This window comes from Cuculus canorus, chromosome 6 (assembly GCF_017976375.1).
Source record: "Cuculus canorus isolate bCucCan1 chromosome 6, bCucCan1.pri, whole genome shotgun sequence".
Taxonomy (NCBI): Eukaryota; Metazoa; Chordata; class Aves; order Cuculiformes; family Cuculidae; genus Cuculus; species Cuculus canorus.
Window position 1 is genome coordinate 22,191,252 of NC_071406.1, and position 27,544 is coordinate 22,218,795.

Genomic DNA, 27,544 nt, shown 5'->3' on the forward strand with positions numbered 1-27,544 from the left:
CTCTGCTGCTGCCTTTAGGACACGGCAGAAAGTAGTTGAAGCTCCATCTGCCTGCAGTGAGATGGAAAGCCATGTGAAACAGATACCTACCCAGAGACTGTTTATCTTGTTATGAGCTACACTTCACTTTAGTTTAACATATTTAAGTAGCTGTGGAAGTAACTTCTGACACACTCTTTCTTTCTGAAACTCGTTGGTTCTGCTAATTCATGCAAGATGTCATGTAGCATTTTCTCTTTGGAAATCATGCCAAGAGCACCCAAATAGCCAGCAAAGGAAGGGTTAATCTTGGCTCCAGGATCTAGTTGGTGTCATTAGTGAGAGGACACAAAGCAATTTTTTTTTGGAGAAAGGTAGCATAGGTCATTGAGATGACCCTGCTTTACAGCTAGGCTCACAGGATCTGGTTATATCCCAAGCTTTCTCTCTCTTTTTTAACCAATTTTTTTTGTTCTCCAATGACAACTCATTAAAAGAAAGGTCCTCTGGCTTTAACAAACTCTACCTATGGCATAAGTCTACTAAGTAGCATTCTGCCTAGGATTGTTAAGGTAGTTATTTAAGGATTGCCAGAGTATAGGATTGCCACTTCAAGGGCATATATTATGTTATATTACTAGTTTGTTTGATTGCATTCAAACTTCCAAATCTAAGCTCAAAATAAATAAACTATGTTCACAAGGTCTCAGCAGAGGCATCCTGCTGTCTCAGTGATGTGATAAATAACAACAAAAGCCTAGATCCTACTTTTGCTCAAAAAATGTATTTCCTTATTGTGGAAGATAAAAGAATCCTTCTCCTTGAGGCCTGAAGGAAAAGAAGTTATCAGCCACTGGGGCAGAAGAAAATAAATCACAAAAGACTTCTCAAGGCAAGAAAAGATAAAGGAGAGAGAGTTGAATGTTGATTATTATTTTTCTGAAACGGGGATTAAAAATAGCTTAAGAAATACCCAGTTGTGGAAGCTTTCATAGGACACGTCAGGGATGAAAACAACTCAAAACCTAACAAAGACTAAAAGGATCCTTTCCTGAGGCTAAAGCAGATTGCTTTCTCTGAGCTAGAAATGTATTGTTTCAAGCATGGCTGGAAAGAGGCTAATAGTGTTTCGTTTGTAGCTGTCCAGAAGATGGAAGAATGTGCTCTTCTGTGACTAATGAATGCATTCAGGAGAGCTGTCAGAGAGCTGGACCTCTGTGAGGCAGAAAGAGGAGTATTGTGAACATGTGTAGCCTATGGGATCAGATCATCTCTATGTCGGAGACCTAGTGCAGTATTCATCCTGTTAATCTCAAACATGCCATGATTGCATTTGTTTTAATCCTTCTTTCTATGAAGAGGGACCTTCTAGGACCTTTAAATGTCTTCTTCTCTCACCCTGTTCACCTGTCACAGGCAAGATAAAGTGGCAGAAGCCCAGTAATAGCACATCTGTAGCATACAACAGTGTTTATAGACTGGCCAGTTTCAGAAGGTCACTGTTCAGTATTTAGAGCTACAGAAGAAAATGCCAGGGTTTCTGGGAGGGACAACTCTCAGGTATTTGTGTCTTGGTACATAGGCAGTTCCTGTTTCTTACAGCTTTTAGAACTGCTCCTGTACGCTGACAGCCAAATCTATAGGCCAAAGCTATAAAATGAAATATTGGAGATGAAACCATCATAGGGAGGTTTTTTTATCCCTGATGCTCAAGAATTATATTTGGCATTTCTGCCTGGTCAAGTCTGTCAAGCCAAGTGCAATTTCTTTTCTTTATGTTCAGCATGTTTGCAATAACTCTGTAAAGCCTATAGAAAAGTTCTGGACCTTCTGCCAAGAAGGGCCATGTTTTCAATCTTTGTGGCAGGTAACAATAAATGGAGCACTATTCAGGATGGGACACTAAAGGATTTAATACAAGGTCCATTTTTAAATATAGGCCTTTTTAGCATAAGCCTTTCCCCAGTACTGCATTGTTCCAGGACAGCCTTCATCCACTGGTATTCTGAACATCCCACAGCAGAAACTGGCAGTTTGATAATACAGTCAAGGTATTTGTGTTTCTGTCTTACTACTGTTTTATCTTAAAACACAGAATATGAGTTTTTGGTTTCAGTCTGAACTCTAGATAAAGAGTTCTAGAAAAACTCCAGGTAAAGCAGTGTAGCCGACTTCTTAATTCAAGATAAAAATAATTTAGAGCCCTTTATAGGACTATAGCTGAAATAGTACATATCACTGTACAAAGTCCTGGACAATCACGACAGTACAGAAGGGATTCTGTGAGCAAAAACATTACTTTTGTTTGATTTATGTTTAAGAAAACAGGATTTAACACATCCTTGATATACATAAAGGGTTGCAGCAGCAAATCCTTGACTATCACCCAAGTCTCTCTTTTACCATAAGCAATTTCTAAAACTCCAGATTTTAGGCCAGCCTCTTGGGTCAGAAATGACTGGCAATTCATGTAAGTATCATGTAATGAAGTGGTTGGAAATTACTTAATTTACCCTCCATTATGAACCCTTCTCTGCAGCATCCCTAGCTACAGTTCTCCCAAAGCCAGCTGCTGTCTACAGCTGAATAGTAGCAGGCCTATTAAGCCTCCTAAATACTTGCATTATAATTCTGCAATTGGATGGCTAGAACCTTAGTCTGTGCAGCTACTTCTATAATTAAGACTCTTTAAGTGTTTCTATTATGAACCCTGTTTTCAGCCCTATGTAATTTAAAGAGGATTCTTTTCTTTTTTAACAGCGAAGCAAACCTATTGTCTGTGATTTCATGTACATTGTGTTATTTCCTAGTTAATAATCAAGCAAATCTTTGAAACTTTCTAACATTTTCCATTAACTCTGAGTCCTCTCTTAACCATTCACCAATGCATATTTTATTCTGAATACATGTTTTTAAAGGTTATTCTCTTCTATTATGCTGCTCTTAGTCATATACTCAATAAAAATGCTTAACTCTATCCTTCAGGGCAGAAATTGAGGTCTGACAGTTATTCAAAATTGTACAAGCCAGAGTAAGGTTTGCAAGTTTAGGGTAATAACTTCTGGAGACAGAGGAATGAGGACATTGATTTCACTAAGCTTATTCCAACATTCAGGCCCACATTTTCAAAGCTTTGTAGGAGCAGAAGATGTCTATTTTGGAGTTTCATCTACAGTCATAGAGTCTCAGGTGAAACCACTGTGGCCACAGGAAGCAAGTAACGATTGTATAAAAAGCCATTCTGTCAGAAACCCACTACTATAATACCTTTAATTGTGAAACCTGTGCTCCTTTCAGATTTGTCTGAAAGCTACTTACCAGTGTCTAATTCAAGCAGAACTACTGGGCCTTCAGCAGCTTTGGGAAAACAGGCAGTTAACCTGTGCTGCAGCCAAGTCAACCATTTCCACGAAAGCTTTAGTTAATTTCCTGTGTTCTAGTAATAGCACCTCCACAATTCAGTTTTGCTGAGTTTCTGGTTTCTGAAATAAAACCCTCAATTCTGGTCTTAACTCGCTTGGGGAAGATGTCTGTAGATTACCTCTCCCTCTGCTCTGTTGATGGCATCTGCAGTTCTCAGTGCAAATTACAGCAGCCAGAGGAACTGTTCCTGATAATAACCAGAGCATGACAACGCTGACTACATCTCTAATATGTGCCCATGCTAGGAGCTCTGGGGGAAAAGCAGAGAGCGATTCTGCCAGCTATCTGCCACTTGAGTGTTCTCCTTACAGGCATGCAGTGTGATAGGTCTGATCCTGCTGACATTGAGGCCCTTCCCTCCCACTGACATAAGGAAGCAATATTATCAAGTCAGAGTTTTCAGCTGAAGGCTTATTAGCTCCAGCTCTTTCTCTCCTGGATGCAAGTCACTCCTAATTATCTCACAGAAATTGGTTCCCCTCCCTTGTGCATTAGTGTAAATCAGTGATAATGCAATGAAAATTGATGGATTTCTACAGTGGTAAAAAAGGTCCAGCAGTCAAGGCTAGGCTTTCTGAGTTGAAGTGGCCTTTTTGTGCTTTGCAGAGCACAAGAGAAGAACCAGCCTTGCAGCATTCTCACTGGAAAAACTGTGCCTGAGAGCAACCTGTCCAGTTAGTGCCTTCCTCCCATGCATTTCATTCCCTTTTCAACTGCATAGCAACTAATGACCATAAAACCAGCTTTACGGAAGCCCCACATTACTACTGTATTTAATTAACTTCTTGAGCATCAGACCGTAGTATTTAATCACAGCCTGCCTAGTTTCAGGGGGTTATTTTGTCTGAGGCTCCCTAATGCTTGGCTTCCACCCAAAGTGCTTCACTGTTAACTTCTCTTCACATTTCAGGCTTTCCACAGCTGTTCCTAGCAGCAGGTCAAGAACAGGTTCAGTCTCACACCTCTCACGTTTGCACACATGCTGACCATTGCTACTTTACTTTTTTTATTAGATAACTTCAGTTCCAAAACACCTGCTGCTCCTAAACTGAGCCTATGGGAAGTGTGTGAGTACTCAGCAGCCTAACAGATGGGTGTAAAGCTCCTATGTGTCAGCAGGTTTTTACCAGCCATTTGTGCAAGCTGGAGCTACTTTTTTGGTTTTTTTTGTAGACTTGAAGGTTCCATGCTTTATGATTTCTGCTAATGTGAAGTTTTAGGTATTGACGGTGCACAGCCAGGTGGATATCTTCCAAGCAGCGATAGTTTGTTCCCTGTTTGCTTGCAAAGGAGATAAAATTTCCTTGGGCGCTGCTAACAGACGAGTTGTTCTTGGACATACATCATGCTCTTTACAGCTCCTTCCAACCCCAGTCCTGCCCTGATGGGACCAGACTTAATAAGTAGATACTGTAACATGCAATTCCTCATCCTAGGAAATACTTTAAGAGCAGGAATTAATAAGGTCGTGCATTGATTAGGGGATAAAAAAGTAATGACCAAGAGCTATCTTAAGACCCATCCCGTTCTCAGTCACTGGGCACTGCTGCTCTATTGCTGCCTAAAACTAACTCCTTCAGTGTTTGCTTACTGGAACAATCCCTTCTATTACTTCGCTCACTAAAGAGGTAGGCCTTCCCATAACTCTGGCATAACTCTGGCAGTATTCACTTAATTTGATTTTAAAGGCACCCATTAATTAAAATGATTCTATTTACTGATTCTTAACAATGCCTCAGAAGCTTTAGTTCTGGTGTATTTGTCTATGTTTGAGCTTCAGACCATTTGAGCAATAAATCATCATTTTCTGCCTGTCTAAGCTTCTAAATGATTTGGGTCAAACTGGCTGGTTTGTACGCTGTATTCCAGTACCTTCCTTCCTGCTACACATGCCTGGGTTTCTCTGCCCACCTTTATTCCTGTTTGCCCAGCACCAACCATACAGAAGGGTTTGAGGAAGGAAAAAAACAAAAACCCAGCCACTGTATTCCCTGCTCTGTAGTGGCATGCTGGCCCCTCCAAAAGTGTTTGCAACATGTGCTCTGCAAAGGGCAGCGTGGCAGTTTCATCTTTTGCAAACTGGATTTTAGCCAAGAGCCGTAGCAGTTTCAAGAAGGCCACTTCCCCATCCATCTTACTCAGACAATCGCATGCGGTCTGCAAACTAATAATTCATCATTTGCACGTGTGCCTTCTACTTCATTATTTTATTAATGTAGTAGAAGGGGCCTGATTTATGTATTAAATTCATTATTATTCTCACCAAATGATGACATGTTGTTATCCAGGAAGATGCACTTACTATCTCACAACTAATGCTGCCAATTAAGTTTTCATGATTCTACCATGAAGCACAGCTCATTAACCTTAATTACTTTGAAATGCAGCTGCTGAGTTACACACAGAAAATAACAGGTAGGTTCTATTTGTTAGTTAATTTCTGCAAATGGAGTTTGTTGTCATTAGGTCTTAAATGATATTTTCAGGCAATCTTGTTCCCTATTTCCCAGACAAGTTTTGTGCCTTTTTCACCTAATAAATGTTTCTCTTTTTTTACAGACTAGCCTTTCACCACAGAAGATTGGACCAAGTTCAAAGATATTTTCTCAGATAAGCCCGGCAGTTTACTTCATTCCTTAATGGGAATCAATGGACATGTGCAAAGAACATCCTTCTTCAGTGAGGTGGAACCAGCCCAAAAGGAGTGATGGCAGTTTGATGAAAAGCTGAGATGTTGTGCTAAGGCAAATGTTCTGAAGAAAAAGCATCTCATGTCCTGCAGCAACACATGTTGTTTCTGTCTCCAGAGAGGGGCACAGATCCTGTTTCTCTGAAAAGGTTGAGTGATTAAGAAGAACAAAATGTGGCTGCCTATTTCTAGGTTCACCACACGCGGATATGAAACCTCTCCAGATTTCCTGAGGAAGAGTGGAATAGAATTTCTTTGGTTGTGCAGGAATAAGACAAACTGACAACTAATGCAACAGTATGAATGGCTCTCAAAGGGTATAACGTCTGAGCAGACTCATGGAGTTGCAAAATCTTTGCACCTAGTTTCTCCACTATAGGAAGCATGAAGAGCATTCCTTCTTTGACAACACCTCATTCTTGTAACTACAGTCAGAACAGATATATTTAATATTCCTTTTTAAAGATAGCTGGATGCAATAGCTGCTGCCAATGCCAGGGTGCTTCTACCTCCTCCTCAGCCTATCACACACCTCTCGGTGGTTACAGGGCTTGAATTCAGCACCAGAAGTGTTACAGGCAATGGCACAGGCTTTCTTTGCCTTCTACTCTGTATGTGCTGGGTTTGGCTTTGCCACTTACTGGGAACTGGATAATAGAAAGTTAGTCTCATAAAATCAGCACAGAGCAACTTGGCCAATCCAGCTTTGAGGCTGTTTACATATTTAGAGTCCAGATGGAAGTGTGTGGAAGACTATAATTCACATCTGTGATTTTCAAGCACAAATTCATCAAAATGGCAACTTTTCAAAGGTGAAACACTGTTACTCTCTTTTATTCTAGTGGTGGTGGACAGAAGGATTGAGTTTGGGTAACAGTCAACTTTTTTCGCAAAGAAATCTAAGTTCAGATTGCTTCGTGATGATATTCAATGACGTGGGAAAGGGCCTCTAGGAGATATTTAACAATGCGTTCCACTGTGATGTAGTACTAATGTTACAGTAACCTCTGCTGAGTGATAACTTTTTAAGGATAGGCTATGCAACACACTAGAGCAAGGATTTAGTGTCTTCAGTGAAGGACATGTAAAATTATTACATCTTACCACACATAAACTCTGGGTAGGAAATGCCTGCCACTAATGAAATGTTTATCAGCTCCAGAGCCACTTGCCTCTTCATAATCTCTAGGGAAACAGAATTGTCACTAAAATCTACTGTAGGGTCCAAAATGCCCCGGAATTTATTGGGCATTGTCTGGGGAGAGAAACAACCTATCGCAGTGTTGCTTGAGTTGTTGGATTTCTTCTTAACACGGGAATAACAGTTCCAGTCCAAAGGCAAAGTAGTGAAAGTGAATACACCCTAGAGAAGCTTTCACCAAATGAAGGTTTTCACCAATGGATTTGTTCTCAACAAAGCACGGGCAGACATCACAGAGCCTGTCAGCCAGGACAACATCTGGCTAATACGGGCCTGATGGCCACAGAAAACCTACAAGCAATCCATCAATCCACAAAACTGACAGTTCCTACCTAGCAGCAAAGGAGAGGTGTCATACAGGAGCCACTCTCCCAGAAGAAAATGAAAGAATGACTGTGGTGGTAGTTTGCCATGAGCTATAGATCCTTTAGTAAACTTTGGATGAAGGGTGGTGAACCACAGTTACTGTCAAACATCTAATAGCAAGAAAGAAATGAATATGGTTGATATTTTCCTCCCAAATCTAAATAGCATGTGCACGGAAGCATAAGATTTGCTTAAGCTGGTATAGTGCTTAGCTTTGTGCAATTTCTATTTTATCAACTCACTGTAGCAAGTGTTTCGTATGGTATTAAGAGCACAGAAATTCTTGTAAGATACAGTTTATTTACATATTATTCACTTCACCCTTTCTGTATTGCTGCCTCTAAGTATACTAAAGTTGATTTATTTCTTGTAGTGATGAGGACAGACACTGTGCAGTGATGTAAGCATGCCTGAACAGGCGTGCAGACACAATCCAGAACTGCCCACACCTGACTAGAGTGCCTGGAGAAACACTGGATGTCTGCTCCAGAGGAAACCCCTGTAACAAACAGTGAGGTGGCCAAGGATGGGAAAGGGATCAGTCACCTCTGCAGGTGGCACTGGGGTAAACCCCAAGCATGCTGCAGAGAGGCTTTTAATACTAATCAGTAAAACACTAGGATAATACAGAAGAATATAAGCCCAGAGGAAGTAAGACATGGGTTTCTAATCACGCTAATATGGATTTCCTTCCTGTGCTTGACTGAGGATCTGTAACACTGTATTCCAGTCCACTGACAAATGCTGTTTCTGCATTACTGAAAATGACCAGCCAGGGCAGCTCTCCTTGCAGAGATCACCTCTCCCCAGATCTGTAGTACCAGGACCACAAGGCACTGGTTTGCATGAAGAGGCTGTGCCAAAGCTTCACGTGAGGCCTTCCATACATAAGGGATGCTCTCAAAGAGAAAAAGATTGTCTAAACCTTAGATTCATAACACTCCTTGACAAACCACTGCCCACCTCTTCCAGCTATGCTGTGGCATCAGGCCACCTCAGGGCTGGATTTCAGTGCTAGAAACATGGTGTATTCCACCAGCTAGTGGATTCCACTTTGCACGAAGGAGCTGGAGAGCAGATCTCTGTCTGCAGCATATCAACTTACCCCACATGTCTGGAATGAAACCCCATCCCATTCCCTTGTCAGTGCCTGCGAGGGGATGCACACCATGTAAAAGCTTATTCCAAATGCTGGTCTTGGGCAGCATTTCTCATCTAAGAGTATAGAATCATAGAATAGTTTGGGTTGGAAGGGACCTTAAAGATCATCCAGTTCCAATCCCCTTCCAATAGGCAGGGACACCTCCCACTAGATCAGGCTGCCCAAGGTCCCATCCGACCTGGCCTTGAACACCTCCAGGGATGGGGCAGCCACAGCTTCCCTGTGCAACCTGTGCCAGTGCCTCACCACCCTCATGGTGAAGAAATTCCTCCTTATGTCCAGTATAAATCTGCCCCTCTCCAGTTTATACCCATTGCCCCTCGTCCTATCACTACAGGCCTTTGTAAACAGTCCCTCCCCAGCTTTCCTGTAGCCCCTTCAGGTACTGGAAGGTCGCTATAAGGTCTCCTCGAAGCCTTCTCTTCTCCAGGCTGAACAACCCCAATTCTCTCAGCCTGTCCTTGTACAGGAGCTGCTCCAGCCCTGTGATCACCTTTGTAGCCTCCTCTGGACCCGTTCCAACAGCTCCATATCCTTCTTACATTGAGGATTCCAGAACTGGACACAGTACTCCAGGTGAGGTCTCACAAGAGAGGAATAGAGGGGCAGAATCACCTCCCTTCCCTGCTGGCCACGCTGCTTTCGCTGCAGCCCAGGATACAGTTGGCCATCTGGGCTGTAACCGCACATTGCTGGGTCATGTCGAGCTTCTCATCAACCAGCACCCCCAAGTCCTTCTCTCCAGGGCTGCTCTCACTCACATCACCTCTGTCCTGTACTGAAATCGGGATTGCCCCAAGCTCAGCGTAGGATCTCGCACTTGGCCGTGTTGAACCTCATGTGTTCAGAAGCGGCATGTGACCCCTCTCACCCTGGTGCTCCGCTTGGAGCTGCCACCCCCTCTGCTTCTCTTGGATCTCCACAGAGCGCTGTAGACTGAAGGAAGCAGCCTCTGTACGTCCCGTGCACCCAATTCTTTATATTATCAATACAATTAGAATCATAGAATCATAGAATCACCAGGTTGGAGAAGACCTCTTGGATCATCAAGTCCACCCATTCCTATCTGCCACTAAACCACGTCTCTGAGCACCTGTCTTTTAAACACCTCCAGGGATGGTGACTGCACCCTCCACGCTCCAGGTGGGGACACGCTCCAGAGCCTCAACACCCTCCTTGTAGCGAGGGGCCAGAACTGAACACAACACTCAACTGCCGGTTCACGCTCGCTCGCCTTCCCGCCCCGGCCGCGCCGTTCTCGGCCGCCAGGGGGCGCCGCAGCGCTGGAGGCGAGGGGGGCGCGGCCTCCGCCCGGCAGGGGGCGCTGCGCGGGCTCGGGCGGCGCCGCAGCTCCCGGCGTGCCCCGCGCGCGGAGCCGGGCGGGAGGGGCGGGGAGAAGCAGTGCCACGTCCCCGCTGCGAGGGGCCGAGCGCCACCGCGCCATGGGCGGCTCGCAGAGCGTCGAGATCCCCGGCGGGGGCACCGAGGGCTATCACGTCCTAAGGGTAAGCGCGGCGGCGAGGGGGATCGGCCCTTTCCTCGGGGCGCCCCGGCAGGGCCGGCCCCGCGCCTGAGGGCCGCTCTCCGGGCAGCGTCGCGGGGCCATGCGCCGGGCGTTACCGCGTCGTGGCGTCGCCGAACGAACAGGCTGGACCGCTGGGCTGAGGCCAATGGCATGAGGTTTAACAAGGCCAAGTGCCGGGTCCTGCACTTGGGCCACAACAGCCCTGTGCAGTTACAGACTAGGGGAAGAGTGGCTGGAGAGCTGCGTGGAGGAGAAGGACCTGGAGGTGTTCAGCAGCGGCTGAACATGAGCCAGCAGTGTGCCCAGGTGGCCAAGAAGGCCAGTGGCATCTTGGCCTGTGTCAGAAATGGTGTGACCAGCAGGACCAGAGAGGTTATTCTGACCCTGGACTCGGCACTGGTGAGACCGCACCTCGAATCCTGTGTTCAGTTCTGGCCCCTCACTGCAGAAGAACATTGAGGTCCTGGAGCCTGTGCAGAGAAGAGCAACAAAGCTGGTGAAGGGACTGGAGAGCAAGTCATGCGAGGATTGACTGAGGGAACTGGAGTTGTTTAGCCTGGAGAAGAGAAGGCTGAGGGGAGACCTTATTGCTCTCTACAACTACCTGAAAGGAGGTTGTAGAGAGGTGAGTGCTGGCCTCTTCTCCCAAGTGACAGGGGACAGGACCAAGGAGGTGATGGAGTCACTATCCTTGGAGGTATTTAAAAGACAGGTAGATGAGGTGCTCAGAGGCATGGTTTAGAGGCAGATAGGAATGATTGGACTCCATGATCTAAGAGGTCTTTTCTAACTTAGTGATTCTGTAGTTCTATGATTCTTGAATCAGATGCCAGAGAGGCTCACAGCCTTGCCCACACCGCAGCACTTTTGCTACGGCAGCCAGAGCATTGCTGTCCTCACGGTAGGAATGGTGCTGGGCTAGTTTTCTGTTGGCTTCAGAACTTCTTAGACCAGCTCTCTGTCTAGAACTTTTTCTGTGTTTTAGATGTATAAGAAAGAGTATAAGACTTCTAGTTATGTGAATTAGACCAAGCAAGGAAGTGTTACAATAGCTTGCTAGCAGTGAGCTACAATTGTGTTTAGAACACCATGGTGAAAAAAAGAACAGAGGTTCCTTTTCAGGGGTTAAAAAATGCTGCATAATGCTTTTAAGAAGCAAACACTGATGTTCTGATCAAATCCAAAGATTCATCTGTTAAAATTTACACATAGGCTGAAGTTATAGTGGTCTTTGTTCCTTTCTTATACTACTACTAATATATAGTAACCCGGTGTTAATACATAACAATACTTTTTTGTTTTTTTTTGTTCTTCCCTGCCCTGAAAAACACACTTGCAGTTTGGTAAAAGTGGCAGACTTTTTTTTTTTTTTTTTTTAGTATCATGTGCTTTTTACTTTTGAGGGTTGTAAAATCAGTGAGTACTCTGCAGCTAAGGTTGTCAGTTATTTCGGGTTCCGCAGTTCATACTGTTTGATTAAAGCACATAATTAATTGAGATGCATGTCTTCTATGAAGTATAATTACTCTTTCTTTTCTTGTAATCTTGAATGAATCTGGCTCCTTTTAGTTGTAATGCTTTTGCTACAGCTTCAGTGGCAGTGTTTGATTGCCAGTGTTTGGAAATGTAGTTGGCAGGTGCACATTAAAGTAGTTGGTTTAAGAGAGGACAGTGGTGTTTGTTAAATGCAGGAAAGCACCTGCCTGCTGTCTTAAACAGACTGATGTCTCTGTTTTTTCACTGTGTTGTCTTCTGCTGTAGCTTGCAGGTGCTACAGCAATGAGCGAATGTTATTTTTCTGTGGACAAGCATCAAATTGCGTTATGATCCCCATCTAACAGGAATTAGGCAAGTGCTTTTATGTGGTTGGGAGTGTAGGTTCAGAGTAGAGAAAAATTCTGAAGTTTCACGGTTATAATTTGGAATATTTACATTGAAATGCAAGGGACTATAATTTTCCTTCGTAGTTTTTCCAAGGCTAATTTTGCAGTCAGTATTCCATAGAAAGTTTTGCTGAAAGCATTATGCATTCAGCTCAGACTGTTTGAGGAGCTCAACATGAATGCTCATTTGTCTGCCTGCACAGACCAGCCAAGCAATGTTACTGTTTTCTTCTAACTATTCTCAAACAGACTTTCTCTCCAAGCTCGGTGTTTTAACCAGATAAATGAGAACGATGGAAAAACAAGTGGCAGTAGTCTTTCTGTGTTATAGATCTAAGATAAGGTCAGATTTCTTTGATAACACCAGACTTCCATAAATAGTGTGCAGTGGTCGTTCTTTAAGATTTCAGTAGTTGCTGGAGAACTAGAGAAATGTCAGGAAAAAACTTTTCATTTATTGGAAGAATTTGTTTGGGTAGGGCAGGTTGATGAATGTGTTAAAAGGCCATGAAACAGGTGAGTGAGGTGGTTCAGAATGGCATAGGAGCCAAGTAGTTGCCAGAGGGATGAACAAACTGAGACTGCTGCAAGTCAGAGGTTTCTCACATTGAGACTTTCAGACTGTGTGTGCTGCCTCCCTACAAAATGAGTGTCAAATCTCTTATTCTGGTAACTTCTCACAAGAGCAGAAATATACAAGGCAGGGGAACAATAATAATGACATTATTAAATTCTGATATGATTTCTGCAGATTACTTAAACCTTTTTTTTGGCAGCTCCTGCTAATATTCAGTGTGATATCATTGTGAGCTTTGTTATCAGTGTTCTTGTAACGGGAAATAGAAACACTCCAGGACTGAAGTGTGGAAGGAAAGTGATTTCATCAAGTGTGTACTTGACAGAAAAAGTTGCTGTGCCTTGCACTGTTGGAGTTTCTGGACTTTGAAGTGTAGTCCTTTTTTATGCCTAAAGGGGAGAGAAAGTTACACAGTTTTTTAGCCTTGCCTCTTCATAGGTGGACCTAATAATTGGTCATTTGTTTGAAACAATTCTTTGGAATAAATTTTTATTCATCCTGTGTGCTCTTATTGTTAGACTTCCATTTACTGATTGATGTGATGTGCTCATAAATTTTCCTTTTAACAAACACCTCCTAGGCTGGTGCTGCTTACCTCTAGGAATTTTCCACATCAGTGGTTTTTCTCCTTCATACATTTCGTTTAACGTATGTTACGTGACTGATTAGAGCAACTGTCCATGTATTGCCCAATGTGTGTTTGTTTCTGCATTTTAAAACTGAATGAAACAAAATTTGGAATAACTTTCTTGTTTAGCACTGCAAAACTGCTATAGTTTGCTTGGCCTTTTGTAGTGATTTATACAATTTCTTCAAGTAATAGATGATACTGAACAGCAGTGCCCAAAGTTTAGATTTCTAACTTTTGAGTGCTTTGGTTTTTCATGCTGGAGATACAAATATGTTGACTTATTTTTTGAGAGGCTCACATTTTAAGACCTCAAGTTAAATTCTCTGTGCTAAAATAAAATTTGTTGCTATATATAGGAAATCTATTTTCTTACAAAAAGCTTATAAAGCTTTTTCTCTTGAAAACTGGGTTTTTCATAAGGAAATTCAATACAGTTATACCATGTAATGTGTAAAAGTAGCTGACAGAAATAAAATAGATTCTGTCAGACCTAACAGTGATTACTTATATGTGACACAAAATGGAATTTTATTACCAGTTACAGAATGGGTAGAAGAACTACAAAAAACTTATTTCAGCATTTTGTTGGCAATAAAGTAACTATTACTTAGGAAGCATTTTTAATGGGAGGAGGGGAAAGAGCATCAGAGCTTCTGCTCCTTCAAAGTTGTGTGTTTAGTCCTTGAAGCTAAGCTTCTGAAAGTTTAACTGGACACTAGTATAAATTATCTGTCTGTTAACAGTGGTGAGAGCCTTCATCTGCCTCTGAAAATCAGGATTTCCATGTCTAATTCCATATAGCATAGCATTGCTCACTCAGGATTAAAGTTTGTGACCATTGTGTTGCTGAGTAGCCTTATTATAGTGTGTAACATGCAGTCATCTATTCTGTGTAGGCATAGAGTGGTGGCGAGTGACTTTCTTTGGTCAGCAACCAAAGAAAGTATGTATTTACCAAAAAAAGAAGTCTTTTTAGTAATGCAGATGAAAATTAGAGTCTTGACCTTTAAACCTTTTTTCTTGTTCAGTTTTTGACAGTGAATTAAAAGTGAAATAGATTAGCGTGTAATCTGTGTGCTCAGCAGGTCTGCTGTCATCTTGATGAGAAACTCAAGTCCTGCAGCTTCGTACAAGACTGAAAGGGTCATATAGCCCTTCTCTGCTTTCTGACATTAAGCATTCTTGATAGAGGTTCTCTTCCCTTGCTCTTAAAAAAGCTCCAGTGGCGATGTTTCCAAAGATTCTCCAGGTACTGTGTTCCACTGTTTTTCTCTACTGTTAGAAAGTTATGGCATTTACGTGCAGTTGGCAGATTGTGTGTGTTTGAAATAACAGCTGGATTTGAGAGAATTAGCTTCCCAAGCTGCAGTGGATGATATCTTGCCTGCACTGGCATCTGTTTTAAATGGTATTACTTGATTATTTCACAGTGCTTATTTGATTACAAAGGCAAGCTACTGCATACCTACTTGGGCATACAGCAGAGCTGCACAAATCCAGATGGCTTAGGAGGCCAAGAGTTTGTGTAGAATCTTTTTCGGTCATTGGCCAGAAGGTTTTTGTGACCTTGTATTTCCTAAGGTCCTTGGTTATCCTTTGTTGTTATAATTCCTGGAAGAGAACCACGGCCACAGAGCTTTGAGCAAAAGGCTGAGTTGTGCATTTAGCACTGCGTCATGGTGATGAATTGTGCAGGTAGCCGGCTGGAAATAAGGTGATGCGACATAAAAACTGTATGGGGTCTGTGTGATTGTTGTCCTTCTTTAAGGAGGAGACTTTTCACATGGGATGAACTTGACACTTCTGTTTTGCATTTCTGGGATTACCAGGCATAAAAATGCTTTTCCATCAGTGATGTTGGGCTCAAACAAGTTAGGGAAATAGAAAACTTTTTGTGTCTGAGCCTGTGCATGGCAGCATGAAGAAATGTGATGACAGAAGAGATGATGCTTCTGAGGTGCATGTATGATTGATGTTACTACAAGAGCTTGATCTCTTTTAGGTGCAGCTTCCTGGTAGTTTTTACATTCTCACTTTGAAACAAACCGTGCAGAGATGTTTAGGATTCTGTGATGGATCCTGGGAAAGATGTTCAACATACCAAGATACTCCCTGCAAACTAATTGTTTGGAACTTGGAAACTCTGGCAGTACCTTCATCAGTTTGAGGCAGACTATAAATAATTTATTTAGAATTCAAAATCTGCACATCCCAGGTGTTGGTGAGTTTGGCATGGAGGGATGTTGAACACGTGTAATTCTCAGTCATTGTAGGTGCTCCTTCCGGTTTTAAAAGATTATTTTATTGAATACTGGTCACTGTTGGTTCACAGTGTTTAGGTGTAATCTATCAGAGGTTGTGGACAGGGATATGGTATCAGGCATTCTGTTGTTTCGTTTGAGACATTCATTTGGAAATGGGGAAAATCTCTGAATAAAGAGTGGGCCATGTCAGGACTGCTTTGCAGCTGTCCTACTGGCTGAATGAAGACTGGCTTTTCATAATTCCAAGACCATGACATGTATCTGATCCTAACAATCTGATGTGCTACATGAATAAATGTATCGGTTTGCTGCCTTTACTGACTTTTAATTATCAGTTGTAGAAAGACATGTTCTGTCTTTAAAATTCTTGTTTTCCCAATAACTTCTGAAACCATCCGCTGATTTCATTTTGGTATAAACCCTGTATGTTAGGCTCCTCAACACCAGAAATGTGAGTATTTATATGGCACATGCAATAGGCGGTGGAATGCGAGAGAGAGGCTATAAAACTATTTTCATGTCACCTCCCTAAACTGAGGGAAGAGCAAGAAACAGCACAAGCTCAGCCTGTGTTAGCTACTAGAAGAACAACATCAGAGGAGAGGATGTTTTGAATAACTTAGTACAGGAGACACTTGAAGCCTGAGAATGCAGTTGTGGAGCATGTCCAAGTAGAAACCAGAGTAATTCTACTTTCATGAAACTGTTTGTTTAAACTTTCTTTGGCAGGAAGGCCTTAAGTACCCAGTTTAGTAAGTAAATGCTTTCTGCATTTGAGAAGAATAGTTCATACAGTGTATTTTAGCCTCTCTATGGCTTTTCTCATAAGCTAAAACTTCTGTTTGTGGAGGGTCTTCTGAAGTAGCTCTACATTCTTGAAAGTTTTAATATCTGAACTTAAAAATGAGCTCTAGGGACAGGCAACTAATGCCGAAGCAACATCCACAGTGTGCCCGGGAGTTTCTGTGCAGCTGGTACCAGAGTGTCTGCTACACAAAACTTAGCTCGTGCTTTTACCCTGTTACCTGGTACACAGCTTGCTACCTGATCTCTAGTTATTCTTGGCTAGGGGCATCTTGAGCTGACAGATTGTGTAAGTAACTTGGAGCCAGTAGTTTGGATCTAGTTAGCAGGACTGCAGGTTACTTTCATGATTGAGAGCTGTGGTTCCGTACAGCTAATACTTGGCAGAAAGGGTGAATATCTTTTACCCTTTACCCGTACTAGTGTATGAAATTATTACCAAGGAGCATGCAGGCATCTTGGAGAGACACTTCTGTAGAAACACTTCAAGTTCTACTTAGAAAATATAAATTTGAGGTTTGGGGATGTTATTGCTGCCTTGGTGGTTTTTATTACTTTGGGATAAAGTTGTTTTCTTACTTCTTGCTGCTTTACAAATCTTGGACAGCAATCAGTGTGTGTGATGTGACTCTGAATCTACTGATTCCAGATTATCTTTTCTTTAATGAAAGTTTAAATTATGTTAATGTTCTAAGCTTCTGGCATCTGTTACAGAAAGCTACCCATGACCAATCTGAGTTTTTTTCCAAGCTCTGGTTTTGTGAATGTGTCAGGCAGAGATAAATAGTCTCTTAAGAATACAGTTTTAGCTGTATTTACAGATCAAGCTTAATTTTTTTTTCCTGTAATAGATTTTTTCTAGATGAGTCATATTAAGAAAACTCAATTCCCGCAGAATCAGGCTGGTATTGAACAAGCTGTCAGATATGTACCAGGTCTGGCAGATGAAACCATACTGTAAAAGGTAACACTTTTTACCTCTTTGAAGGATGAATGTAGCACATAAAAGAACTGATCAACTGATATCAACTGATAAAATGAATCAGCTTTCAAATAAAGAGAGATATTCTTTGCTACAAAGGCTGTAGGCAAAAACTGAGAGGTGTATTGGAGTTACTTTAGTCTGTTGACAGTTTGTGTAATGGTGAAAAAACAACACTGGCAAAACATCTCTCAATCACTCCATTTGGAATGAAAAATACTTCAAGCTGCTGGGAGCAGTGTGTATCCAATACTTAGGCTTTATCCTAGCACAGTGGTTGAATTATTTGAGCTCCCATGGCTGCAAAATTGCATGTGTCTCTTTCCCTGCCACTTATTGGTGTGTTAATGAATCACTGGCTGTACAGATGCCCAGTGTCTCAAGAATGTCGACAGGTGATGTTTAATCATGAGATCTCCCATCCTTACACAGATTTGACTGTTCTTTTCCTCTAGTAGGCATAAAAGAAAAAGCAGTATCCAGGGTTTGTATTTCTGTGATAAGATTCTGCTTTGTAACCAACTTTTTCAGAATTCACTAACCTTGTCTTTTGACCATGATCTCCTTTATTGAAATAAACATCTCCAGTTTATTTGCATTGGCTGTTTCGTAGTGCATGTCCCAGGGAGTAGTCACTATGCTGTCATTCCTCACTAATTTATGAATTACTGATTATTTTTAAATGTTTCTCTCTCTTTTTTTATTTAAGGGAGGGGTTTTGGGTCCAGAAGATCATATTTGAACATTTAAAAATCATACATACAAACATCAGTAGCTTCTAGAACTACTGTTCTCAGAAGTAGAAATATAATTCTCATCTACGAATCAGCACTGGGACGCTTGTTAAATTCTTGTTTTAACTTCATTAGGTACAAAAAAACTCTCCGGGGCATAGAGCTGGATTGGAGCCGTTCTTTGATTTTATCGTGTCCATTAATGGTTCAAGATTGGTAAGTGTGTTGCTGTTTTAGAACTCTGAATATAAACAATGTGTTGAGAATCTTATTTTTATAGGCAAACCAATGCATTTGTTTTATGAAATATATATGAAATATTTCTAATATTTCTCTTTAGTTTAAAATGAGAAAGCCTAACTGAATCAGAAATGGATTTCCTTCACTCTGTGGTTATAATTCTATCAAAAATCTAGCTGGATAAGCATAAAGTTTTCAAGCAGAGCTGTGATAGGACAAGAAAACCACCAGGGCAGTGGAAAAGAACAGCTGTGGGTAAGCTCTTCTGCCACGACTATGGCTGGATCCAAGAAGGCCTCTGAAAAGCTGCAGGGCGCATCATATCACAAGTTTAATTGAAGTGCTGTCATATTTGGAAAGCATGACCTGCTACTGTGAAATCTTGGGGTTTTGCTGAAGTTATATTCTAGAATTGTGAAGGGACTGGAAGCTTCTTATACCATAGCTCTAGATATGTATTCTGATAATGTGCAATGTTTGTAGGACCTTTGAACTACAAAAGCAGTGCTGTAGAACTGGATGCTTGCTGAGTTAAGCGTTAAACCAAGCTCTTGTTTGAACATTTGCAGAATAAAGACAATGACACTCTCAAGGACCTGTTGAAAGCAAACGTTGAAAAACCTGTAAAAATGCTCGTGTACAGTAGCAAAACACTGGAACTGAGAGAAACATCGGTGACCCCCAGCAACATGTGGGGTGGACAGGGCCTGCTGGGTGTGAGCATTCGTTTCTGCAGCTTTGATGGGGCCAATGAAAACGTATGGCATGTTTTGGTACGTACGGGTTACCGAGTATTTTTCCTGCTGTTGCTTACTGTTAAATATTGTGTTTTTAATGAAGAGTAACTGGCAAAGGAGTGCACAGTCCTTGAGAACAAATTGGTCTGGTTTTTCTTCATTGATTTTGGGTTTGGAAAGACTAGAACCGTATGTCTGAGTATATTTGTCAGATCTTGTATTTAAATTAGTACTTCTGTACAATACTTGAGGCTCCTTGTACTGTACCGAAGGAGACTGTTGTTTGGCCACTATTCCACTAGTTCAGTGACAAGTCTCCTTATTGTGTTGAAGACTAGACCAATTTGTCTGTTTGACCCAAAACTTAAGTGCACACCCAACTGTTCTGCTGCACCCTGACCGTTACATAGTGTTTTGTAACTTTCCATGTTAAAACCAGGAAGTGGAACCAAATTCTCCTGCTGCATTAGCTGGACTTAGACCTCATAGTGACTACATCATTGGAGCAGATACAGTCATGAATGAGGTAAGTATATGAAAACAAGATTTTGAATTTTTATAAATTTTAAAAAAGTTGTGCCAGTACTGTTTGAACATCTTCGGTTCTGTCTCTGTTCAGTGCTGATAGAAGTAAGTTAATGCAAAGAGAAGGAAGCCCTGACATGGTGCTGCTTTTTTGTGCTTAAATGCAACTCTGGAAATAAAATGTGTTCTTAAATATCTTCATGAAGTAAGATAGAAACTTTTTTTTGTGCTCTAATATTAATATCTAAAATAGATTTGAAATCTGGGTTGTGTCATGTGTCTTCTGAGTTGTGCTAGTGAAGCATGTATTAAAGTTGGCCTTGTGATAAAAGAACAGCACTGCAACAACTGCAGTGTGTAGCAGTTACCATGTTCTGTTAGAGAAAGTTAGAACTAGGAAGATTATTTCTTTATTTTATCATTTATGATATTAGACTAAAGAAAGCCCTTATTTTTATCCTTTTCCAGTCTGAAGATCTCTTTTCTCTTATTGAAACACATGAAGCAAAGCCATTAAAACTTTATGTGTACAACACAGACACAGATAATTGTCGGGAAGTGGTGATTACTCCAAATTCTGCCTGGGGTGGAGAAGGCAGGTAAGGAGACAATGTGTTACAGGGGACAGGACAACTTTATTATAGGACTATCGTAGAAGCTGCTTGCTTGAGTTTTCTACAAAGAATGCTCTATGCAAGCAGTTTCTGCTATAATAAATTTTATATTTACTTGAAATTCAGATTTTGTTTACTAATGGTAGGGGATATACACAGTAAGTTAGCTTACACAAAAATTCACAAAATGCAATAGTTGCTTTCTGTTTCAGACTGCTAACAGTCACTAGGCTGTTGTATATTCTTAGTGTTGCACAGTACCAGAACTACAAAAAACAACTGAGTTGAATTCCAAGCAGTATACTTGACACAGCTGCTTAGTTTAAATAACAATGAAATTTATCGTGTACTAAATGCTTGTTGCTAAAAGCTACAGAATGTAGCTTTTTTGTTTTGGTTGTCTTGTATTATTTCTCCATAGAAAATAAGGCAACATTTGGTAGGTGAACGGAAAAGTTGTACTGAACTTTCAAATGAAACTTGTTGGCATCTTGAGTCATTCACTCATTGCTTGCTATGGAGTTTGTAGTTGTAAAGTCACTTCACTGACTTTTAAATGTTCATATTTTAAAAGCCTAGGATGTGGCATTGGTTATGGATATTTGCACAGGATACCTACGCGCCCATTTGAAGAGGGAAAGAAAATTTCTCTCCCCGTACAGTTGCCTAGTGCATCTCTCAGTCCCCTCAAAGATGGTTTTACAGAGGTGAGTTGTAGTCACTTCTTTGGCTTGGTAAAAATGAACTATGATGTTATATTGATTTTCTGCTTCTATTGGTTCTTGAGGAAACAAACCCTAATGATGCAACTTTTTCTTTCAATAAGGTTCAGCTGTCCTCAGTTAACCCCTCAGCCACGTTACCCCCTGGATCAGCAGGCCTTGAAGAGAGTCTTTCAGGACTTTCAATTAGTTCACCTGCAACTACAGTCAGTAATGTTCTCAGTACAGGTTAGTGTGAAAGTAAATAGATTCTAAAATGTGTGGTGTTTCTGACTGTTTTTACATTCACAGATGCTTCTGTCAATTTAATAGAAGGCAGAAGAGAGAATAAAATTTTCTCTTCCCCAAACTTTTCTCAACAACAAAGGCTTGAATAGTGTAATTCTGCCCTGCTTGCTTGCAACATGATTGCAAACAACTTCCATCAGAAATATGATGCGTATTATTCAGAATATTTTCCTTCAGTACTTTTTAGTTAAGGCAAATAGTAATTCTCCTGTAAGCAGTTACTTACTTTTACTCCTTGAGGAAGGGAACTGAAGTATTGTATGAGTAAAATTAATGTTTTCCTGTATACTCCACTAGGTGTTCCAACAGTTCCATTGTTACCACCACAAGTCAATCAGTCCCTTACTTCTGTGCCACCCGTTAACCCAGCAACTACATTACCAGGTGAGTAGGTAAAATGTCTTAGAACATTTCTAAAACGAAAGTCTTAAGGGAGCAAGGGGAAGAAATATGTCATTTTCCCCTGCTTTCTGCCAGGGTAGGCATAGCTTCATACAGCTTACATGTTTCATGTTAAAGTTCTCTCTACAACTTCTACAATTCTAGTATTTTTTGGTTTTAGAGTATGTGCACAGCATGTCTCGCACAGAAGACTGAGTTGGCAGCAAAGTTTACAGTCATTTACCTTCTAGGATCCTCTGCACAATAGATGCAGCACTCGTGATTTCTCAGGAAGGGATTAGCTTTGCTGTTTGCAACATTTCCTGAGTTGATGTATTGTTCCTTTCCATACTTCATAAATTGTATGTTGCAAAATACTTTTGCAAATAGCTTCACAGTTTCTAGTTTGTCCTTTGCACCTGGACATCATGACAAGAAGAAAGATCTGAGAAGGCATGTCTCGCCTCTTTCTGCATTCCTTTCATCTCCATTTTAGGAAACTCTTTTATTAATGCCCTTCTTTTAATACAGCTTGATCACTCTTTCTGGTATAAATAGAGGGCTAACAATATAGAACTGTATGTTGCAGTTACTGTTTCTGAATTTAGTAATTTAAATCAATATAAGAGTCTGTCTACAAGGTGGTGTGCATTATTTCCTGATAATAACAAACATTTCAAACACTAATATTCCAGAATTATTCACAGTAGGTAAGATGAGTATCGTATAGGATTTTGCAGTTTAAGTGGTGCACTAGTAGAGGACTCAATTTGTGCATTCTAAAACACTGAAGGAGTTGTATTTTATTTTTTGTATGCTATGAGATATGTAGATAAAGTTATATCCAAAAGTTTTAAGTAATTATTGGGGGTATTATGCTCTAACATAGAAAAAAAGTGTAGTAGAGCTGAGTGCATGCATACACGCTGCTTACATGAAGTAGCAAACTACTAAGTTCAACTTCTGTTAATGTTCTCCTCTTCCCCAGCCCCTTGTCCATCCCTTCACCAAAACCTGCAAATATGAATTTTTCTTTTCACCTTGTTCACTCTTAATAGTATCATTGCTCTCTTGGAAGCTGTTAGAATATTTCTTGCAATTTGTGTGGCCATACTAGTGAAATTGTAAGTATTAAATATACAGGAGGTTTAAAATTTGAGTGAATTATGTGTTTAGCTTTTTTCAGATTTAAAAAGTTCAAACCAAAGTTGCTTGTACCTGAGCTGAAAGGTCTTTGAGTTAGATTTTTTCAGCCTTTGTGGCTAATGAGTTCACATGTAGGTAAATATGACTAGTTTTTAATCAAAATCCATGCCTTGCTTTTAAGACTTTTCTCCTCTCCATCTTCATATTGCAGGATCTACAGTTTATTTCAGAATTATCCTTCTCTGAGCTAAACGCAAAGTAGGAGTAGAGCCCTTTTCCCAGAAATGCAGTTCTTCTAAGACAGGAAATTCAGATGCCGAAAGATGTTCCGTAACAAACACCGTGGTGGAAGGGCACGTGTAGTGTTCATCATGCGTTTCTCTTTTATTTTCAGTCCTTCCTGACTTTGAAAGTTACTTTGTCTTACCTTTTATATATATATTTTTGTGTTTAACTCTCCTTATGAACCAGGTAGAAAAGACTGATGATAGACTAATCAGTGTTAGAGATCAGAAATACTATGTATGCAATCCTAGTATTATCTTCTGCCATTCAAATTAAGAGGGCTTCTGGTACAGTGCTGCAGTGAAATAATTGCCTTTATTGAGAGCTGAACTTGGAATGCAAGCCTGCTAATTCCTTGCAATAGCATTCTACTTTCCTTAGAAAAATCTGAAGGGTTGGGATTATCTGCTTGCTAGTCCAGGCTTCCTGCAATAGGTATTTGTTTTCACTGTGCAACTTAAAAGCTGAAACTCAGGTGAATTTGCATTCTTCTATGTAAAAATGATAATCAAAATGTAAAGGAATATAAAATAACTTTAAATGATCAATAAGATCTCAGAAACAGAAAAAAACCCCGATTTTAAGTTTTCAACTGTAACTTTTCCACTCTTCTCTTAGGACTGATGCCATTACCAGCGGGGCTTCCCAACCTGACTGATCTGTCCAAACTTAATTTACCTGCACCACATGTTGTTTCAGAAATCATACAGCCTGGTATGTGCTTTTGCAAACTGAAACACTGTAATAGCTGTCTGTCCTTGACACTCTTCAGAGCCACCTGGTAGAGTCCTGAAGACACTCTTCAGAGCCACCTGGTAGAGTCCTGAAGAGGATAAGTAGAATGTTTGCCTGAGGTGGGAGTTGGCAGTAGTGCTGCGATGAGGTAGACAATTCTAAACCTGTGTCTGTACTTGTTATTTCATCTTATATTATGTAATTTATGATCTCAAAAGAGATTGTGCCAAGAATGAAAGCATATAGTTTATGAGTAGAAGAAGATATGAGATGTTTCCTTGTCTACTGGATGAGGAGATCGAAGCACCCTGGTTGAATGCCAGAAGTACAAACTAATACTAGATTTATGGTTCTGAATAAAACGGCTGAAGGTGCACGTGGAGCAAACAAAAAGAAATTGCAAGTGTTAACTTGTTTCTGGCAGTTCAAGTGGATGCTAGAAAAATCTAATCATAGTATAAATGCATTAAATACCTGGTCCTCTGGGGAAGGTAGAAGCAAACTTGGATTGATGCTGATTTTTTAATTCTGAAATCTGAAAGGTTTCAGAACTGAAACCAGCCCACTGAGTCATTGCTGCAAGTATATCATGCTCACACTAAGTTCAAAAAGCTGCTTCATTTCCAAGAGTAAATAGGAGAATAGGAAGGTAAAATGTTAAGCAAACAGAATCTCTCCAGATCTGTGTCTTGCAGCAGCTCACTGCCTTTTTATTTTTTTCCTTAGGTTTGCCACCCCTTCCCTCCTTGCCACCTCTGAACCTAATGGGAGTACCGCCTCTATCAGTGCCACCCAAATGTGTTCCTCTGCTTCCTTTGGTCACAGAGGCATCTACAGTGCCTACAGATTTGCTTCCCTCCATTACTCAAGCTGGAAGCTTTTCCGTCAATCCTGGCACTACTGTAAATGTAGAACAGACCTCTGCGCTCACCTTGGATAGCACTACCCCAACTTCTAAGTCAGTTATTGTTGATGGATCAAGTGAATTTAAGGAGAAGACAGCTGGAGTCACAGATGCACAAGCTTCTGAATCATAACTCCAGATCACTAAGTTGAATTGGCTTGGTATTTCTTTAGCCATGGAATACGTATTTGAAGAGCAAGCTATCATATATTTCATACTAGTTTGTACTTAATCTTTAGGAGTCCTGTAAATAATATGGAGGTATAATAAAAATAAAAAGGAGTTTATAAAGCGTGTGTGGTCAGAGGGCAAGAAGAGTACATGTATGCAACCAAAAAAAAAGTCAAGGTGGTAAATAGAATTCCACTGCCAAACTCGGAGATATATGTTTTTAATATAGGCTGACAGCCTTAGCCTGCTAGGCCTGCCCTTGCTTATAATTAGCAAATTTTGCTTCTGATAGAAATGAAGCAGTTCTTGCGTGTGACATTTATGTACCATAGTTCTTGTTCTTTGCAAGTATCACGTTACTACAGTGGGGATGAGAACATTTAGTCTGAGTTGTAAATTTTAGTACTGCAGAACTTCCACCTAAAGGTATTTCTATTAAAGTTGCTGAGTGACCCGTTAACTGACATCTCGTTATTCAGCTTGTACACAGATCTTTAAGCTCTTGAGAGATGCTCAAGCCATGTTTTGTGACTGCTGCTGCATTGTTTCATACGCCCACTGTAAAATGGCATTTGGAAGGGAATAAAGGAAATGTTAAATGTAGCACACAGTTTGGCACTTCATGACTACTGTAAGACAAATTAATGGATTAAGCATACATATAGCAATAAATTCCTGGAATTTTATCCTTTGTGTGACAAAATATCACATTTATTTGTTTAATGCTTAAATTGTCATTTAATTGTTTTCAGCTCAGCTCTTTCTAGCACAGATCCATGAAAGGGCTCCCCTCTAGAGCAATGGATCCAAGAGGGAATTCTTAATGAGGGACAGGATCAGCACTAGTGGTTAGATCCGTTGCAGTAATGAGTCATAAAATCTGCCTGCATGTGATTCATGCTTTGCTTTTTTTTAGTTGGCATTTGGATGAAAATTGTAGATTAAACACTTCTATAAACTGGTGTGTGCACTGTACTCCAGGTGGTAGTCTTTGCTCCTAGTATCAGGTAGTGTTGATGTGGAAAACTCTTCTGTACTACTTTAGTCCTACACTCCTGGGATTTCATTTACACGTTTGCTACAGGCATATACAAACTGAGGTCATGTAATCAGCAGACTGGAGGTGAAGTCCTTTTCAACAGCAACACAATCCGTTTGGCCATGTAGTGTGCCTGAGGAGTGTTTGGGATAGTAGTTGCTGATCGTTACATCTCAATGAATTCATTCATGTGGAAGCCTTATCCCATACCTGTCTCGTCTTATCACTTAAGTGATAAGGTCTTTCCTCTGACCCAGAACTGCACATTTCCTCGTCACCTGATGTGTCAAAAGCCTCTGTCAGACCCCAAATACCTTTTCTCACACTGAGTAGTTTCTTTTCTCAGCTGCTTGGGGTGTGAAATCCCTCTGCCTTGTTACGGAGGGGGCTCACTGTTTCGCAGAATGTATTTTTGACTTATCTTTGTAAATCTGTTGTCACATACCTCAGAATTAAATCTCTACATGAGAAGGTGCACGTTCTGTCTTTGTATACGGAGAAAGGCTGGTGGTTTAGAGCTTCATAAAGCCTCACAGGTCTAACAGTCCGCCCTATGACTTCCTTACATGCTGCCACAGCTACAGCTGTCATCCTTATTTTCCTTATCTAACCCAAGAACGGTAGAAATCAGTTTTGTCACATACCAAATTTAGAGCAATTGCTGATTGTAATCAGATGCATTGAACTAGAATCCTCAAATAGTGTTTTTCCTTATTACAGTATGGCACGGTGGCCTTTTGAGTAACAGCTGAAGTTAGCTGGCACGTTGCTGCCCTTCTGTTCAGCAAGCTGCACACTTTGGTAGGTGGTGTGCAGTTACCTCTGGTAGCAGACAAGATGCCTAGTTTGAAGTCATGCTTCTCTTAGCTATCTTATGGTCCCTTGTTGACAACTTATGGATCCAGCCTTTTGATAGGTATGAGAGCAGTGGAAGTAAGGCAATGTTTAGGCATAATCATGGGCAATTCTGCTAAAGGTAACTTGACTTCAAATTTGAAGATGATTCAATGGTGCAGCATTTAGGCTGTAGTCTCCCAGTTGTAAACACAGAAAGCAAAAACTTCCCACTTAAAACAGAAGCAAGGACCTTGAAGTCACACTATTGCACTCTGTCCCTGTTTTATAATTCCCTCAATTCGATTTAATGAAATAGTACCTTAATCACTTCTCGCAAGGGTCTCTTAATGACTTGGATTCCTTCCCCATCAAGAAAAAGAGTAAGGAGGAATACACTTAAGATACACCAGAGGACTGACAGCCAGTAAAAGCATTTTCCCATGATTTCATGTATTCAGCTGTTAACGAACACTTAGAAGTGGGCATATTAGCTTTGTTTAAAACATTGGCAATGGAGTTCCTTAACAAGTATTGACAGCAGACAAGAAGAGAGATGTGCCTTGCATATGGTTAATGTCTGTGACATCCTGTAAAATGGAGAAGGTATTTTCCTGCTCCAGGTAGGGCTGCTCCAGGAGCAGTGGTGTTCTGTGGTACATACGTTTGTTGTGAGTGCGGGGCTATGGCTCTACTTGAGACA

The 27,544-nt window shown here is 40.9% G+C and overlaps 1 protein-coding gene across 1 annotated transcript; it reads left to right on the plus strand.

Moving 5' to 3' along the window:
• The first annotated feature begins 10,189 nt into the window (after nt 1-10,189).
• On the plus strand, nt 10,190-25,571 carry GORASP2 (golgi reassembly stacking protein 2). Its single transcript, XM_054070230.1, has 10 exons — nt 10,190-10,325; nt 18,356-18,436; nt 19,030-19,233; nt 19,637-19,723; nt 20,191-20,321; nt 20,911-21,043; nt 21,163-21,286; nt 21,644-21,730; nt 23,777-23,872; nt 24,620-25,571. The coding sequence occupies exons 1-10, from the start codon at nt 10,263-10,265 to the stop codon at nt 24,928-24,930; spliced, it is 1,317 nt and encodes a 438-aa protein (XP_053926205.1). The 5' UTR covers nt 10,190-10,262; the 3' UTR covers nt 24,931-25,571.
• Nucleotides 25,572-27,544: the final 1,973 nt, after the last annotated feature.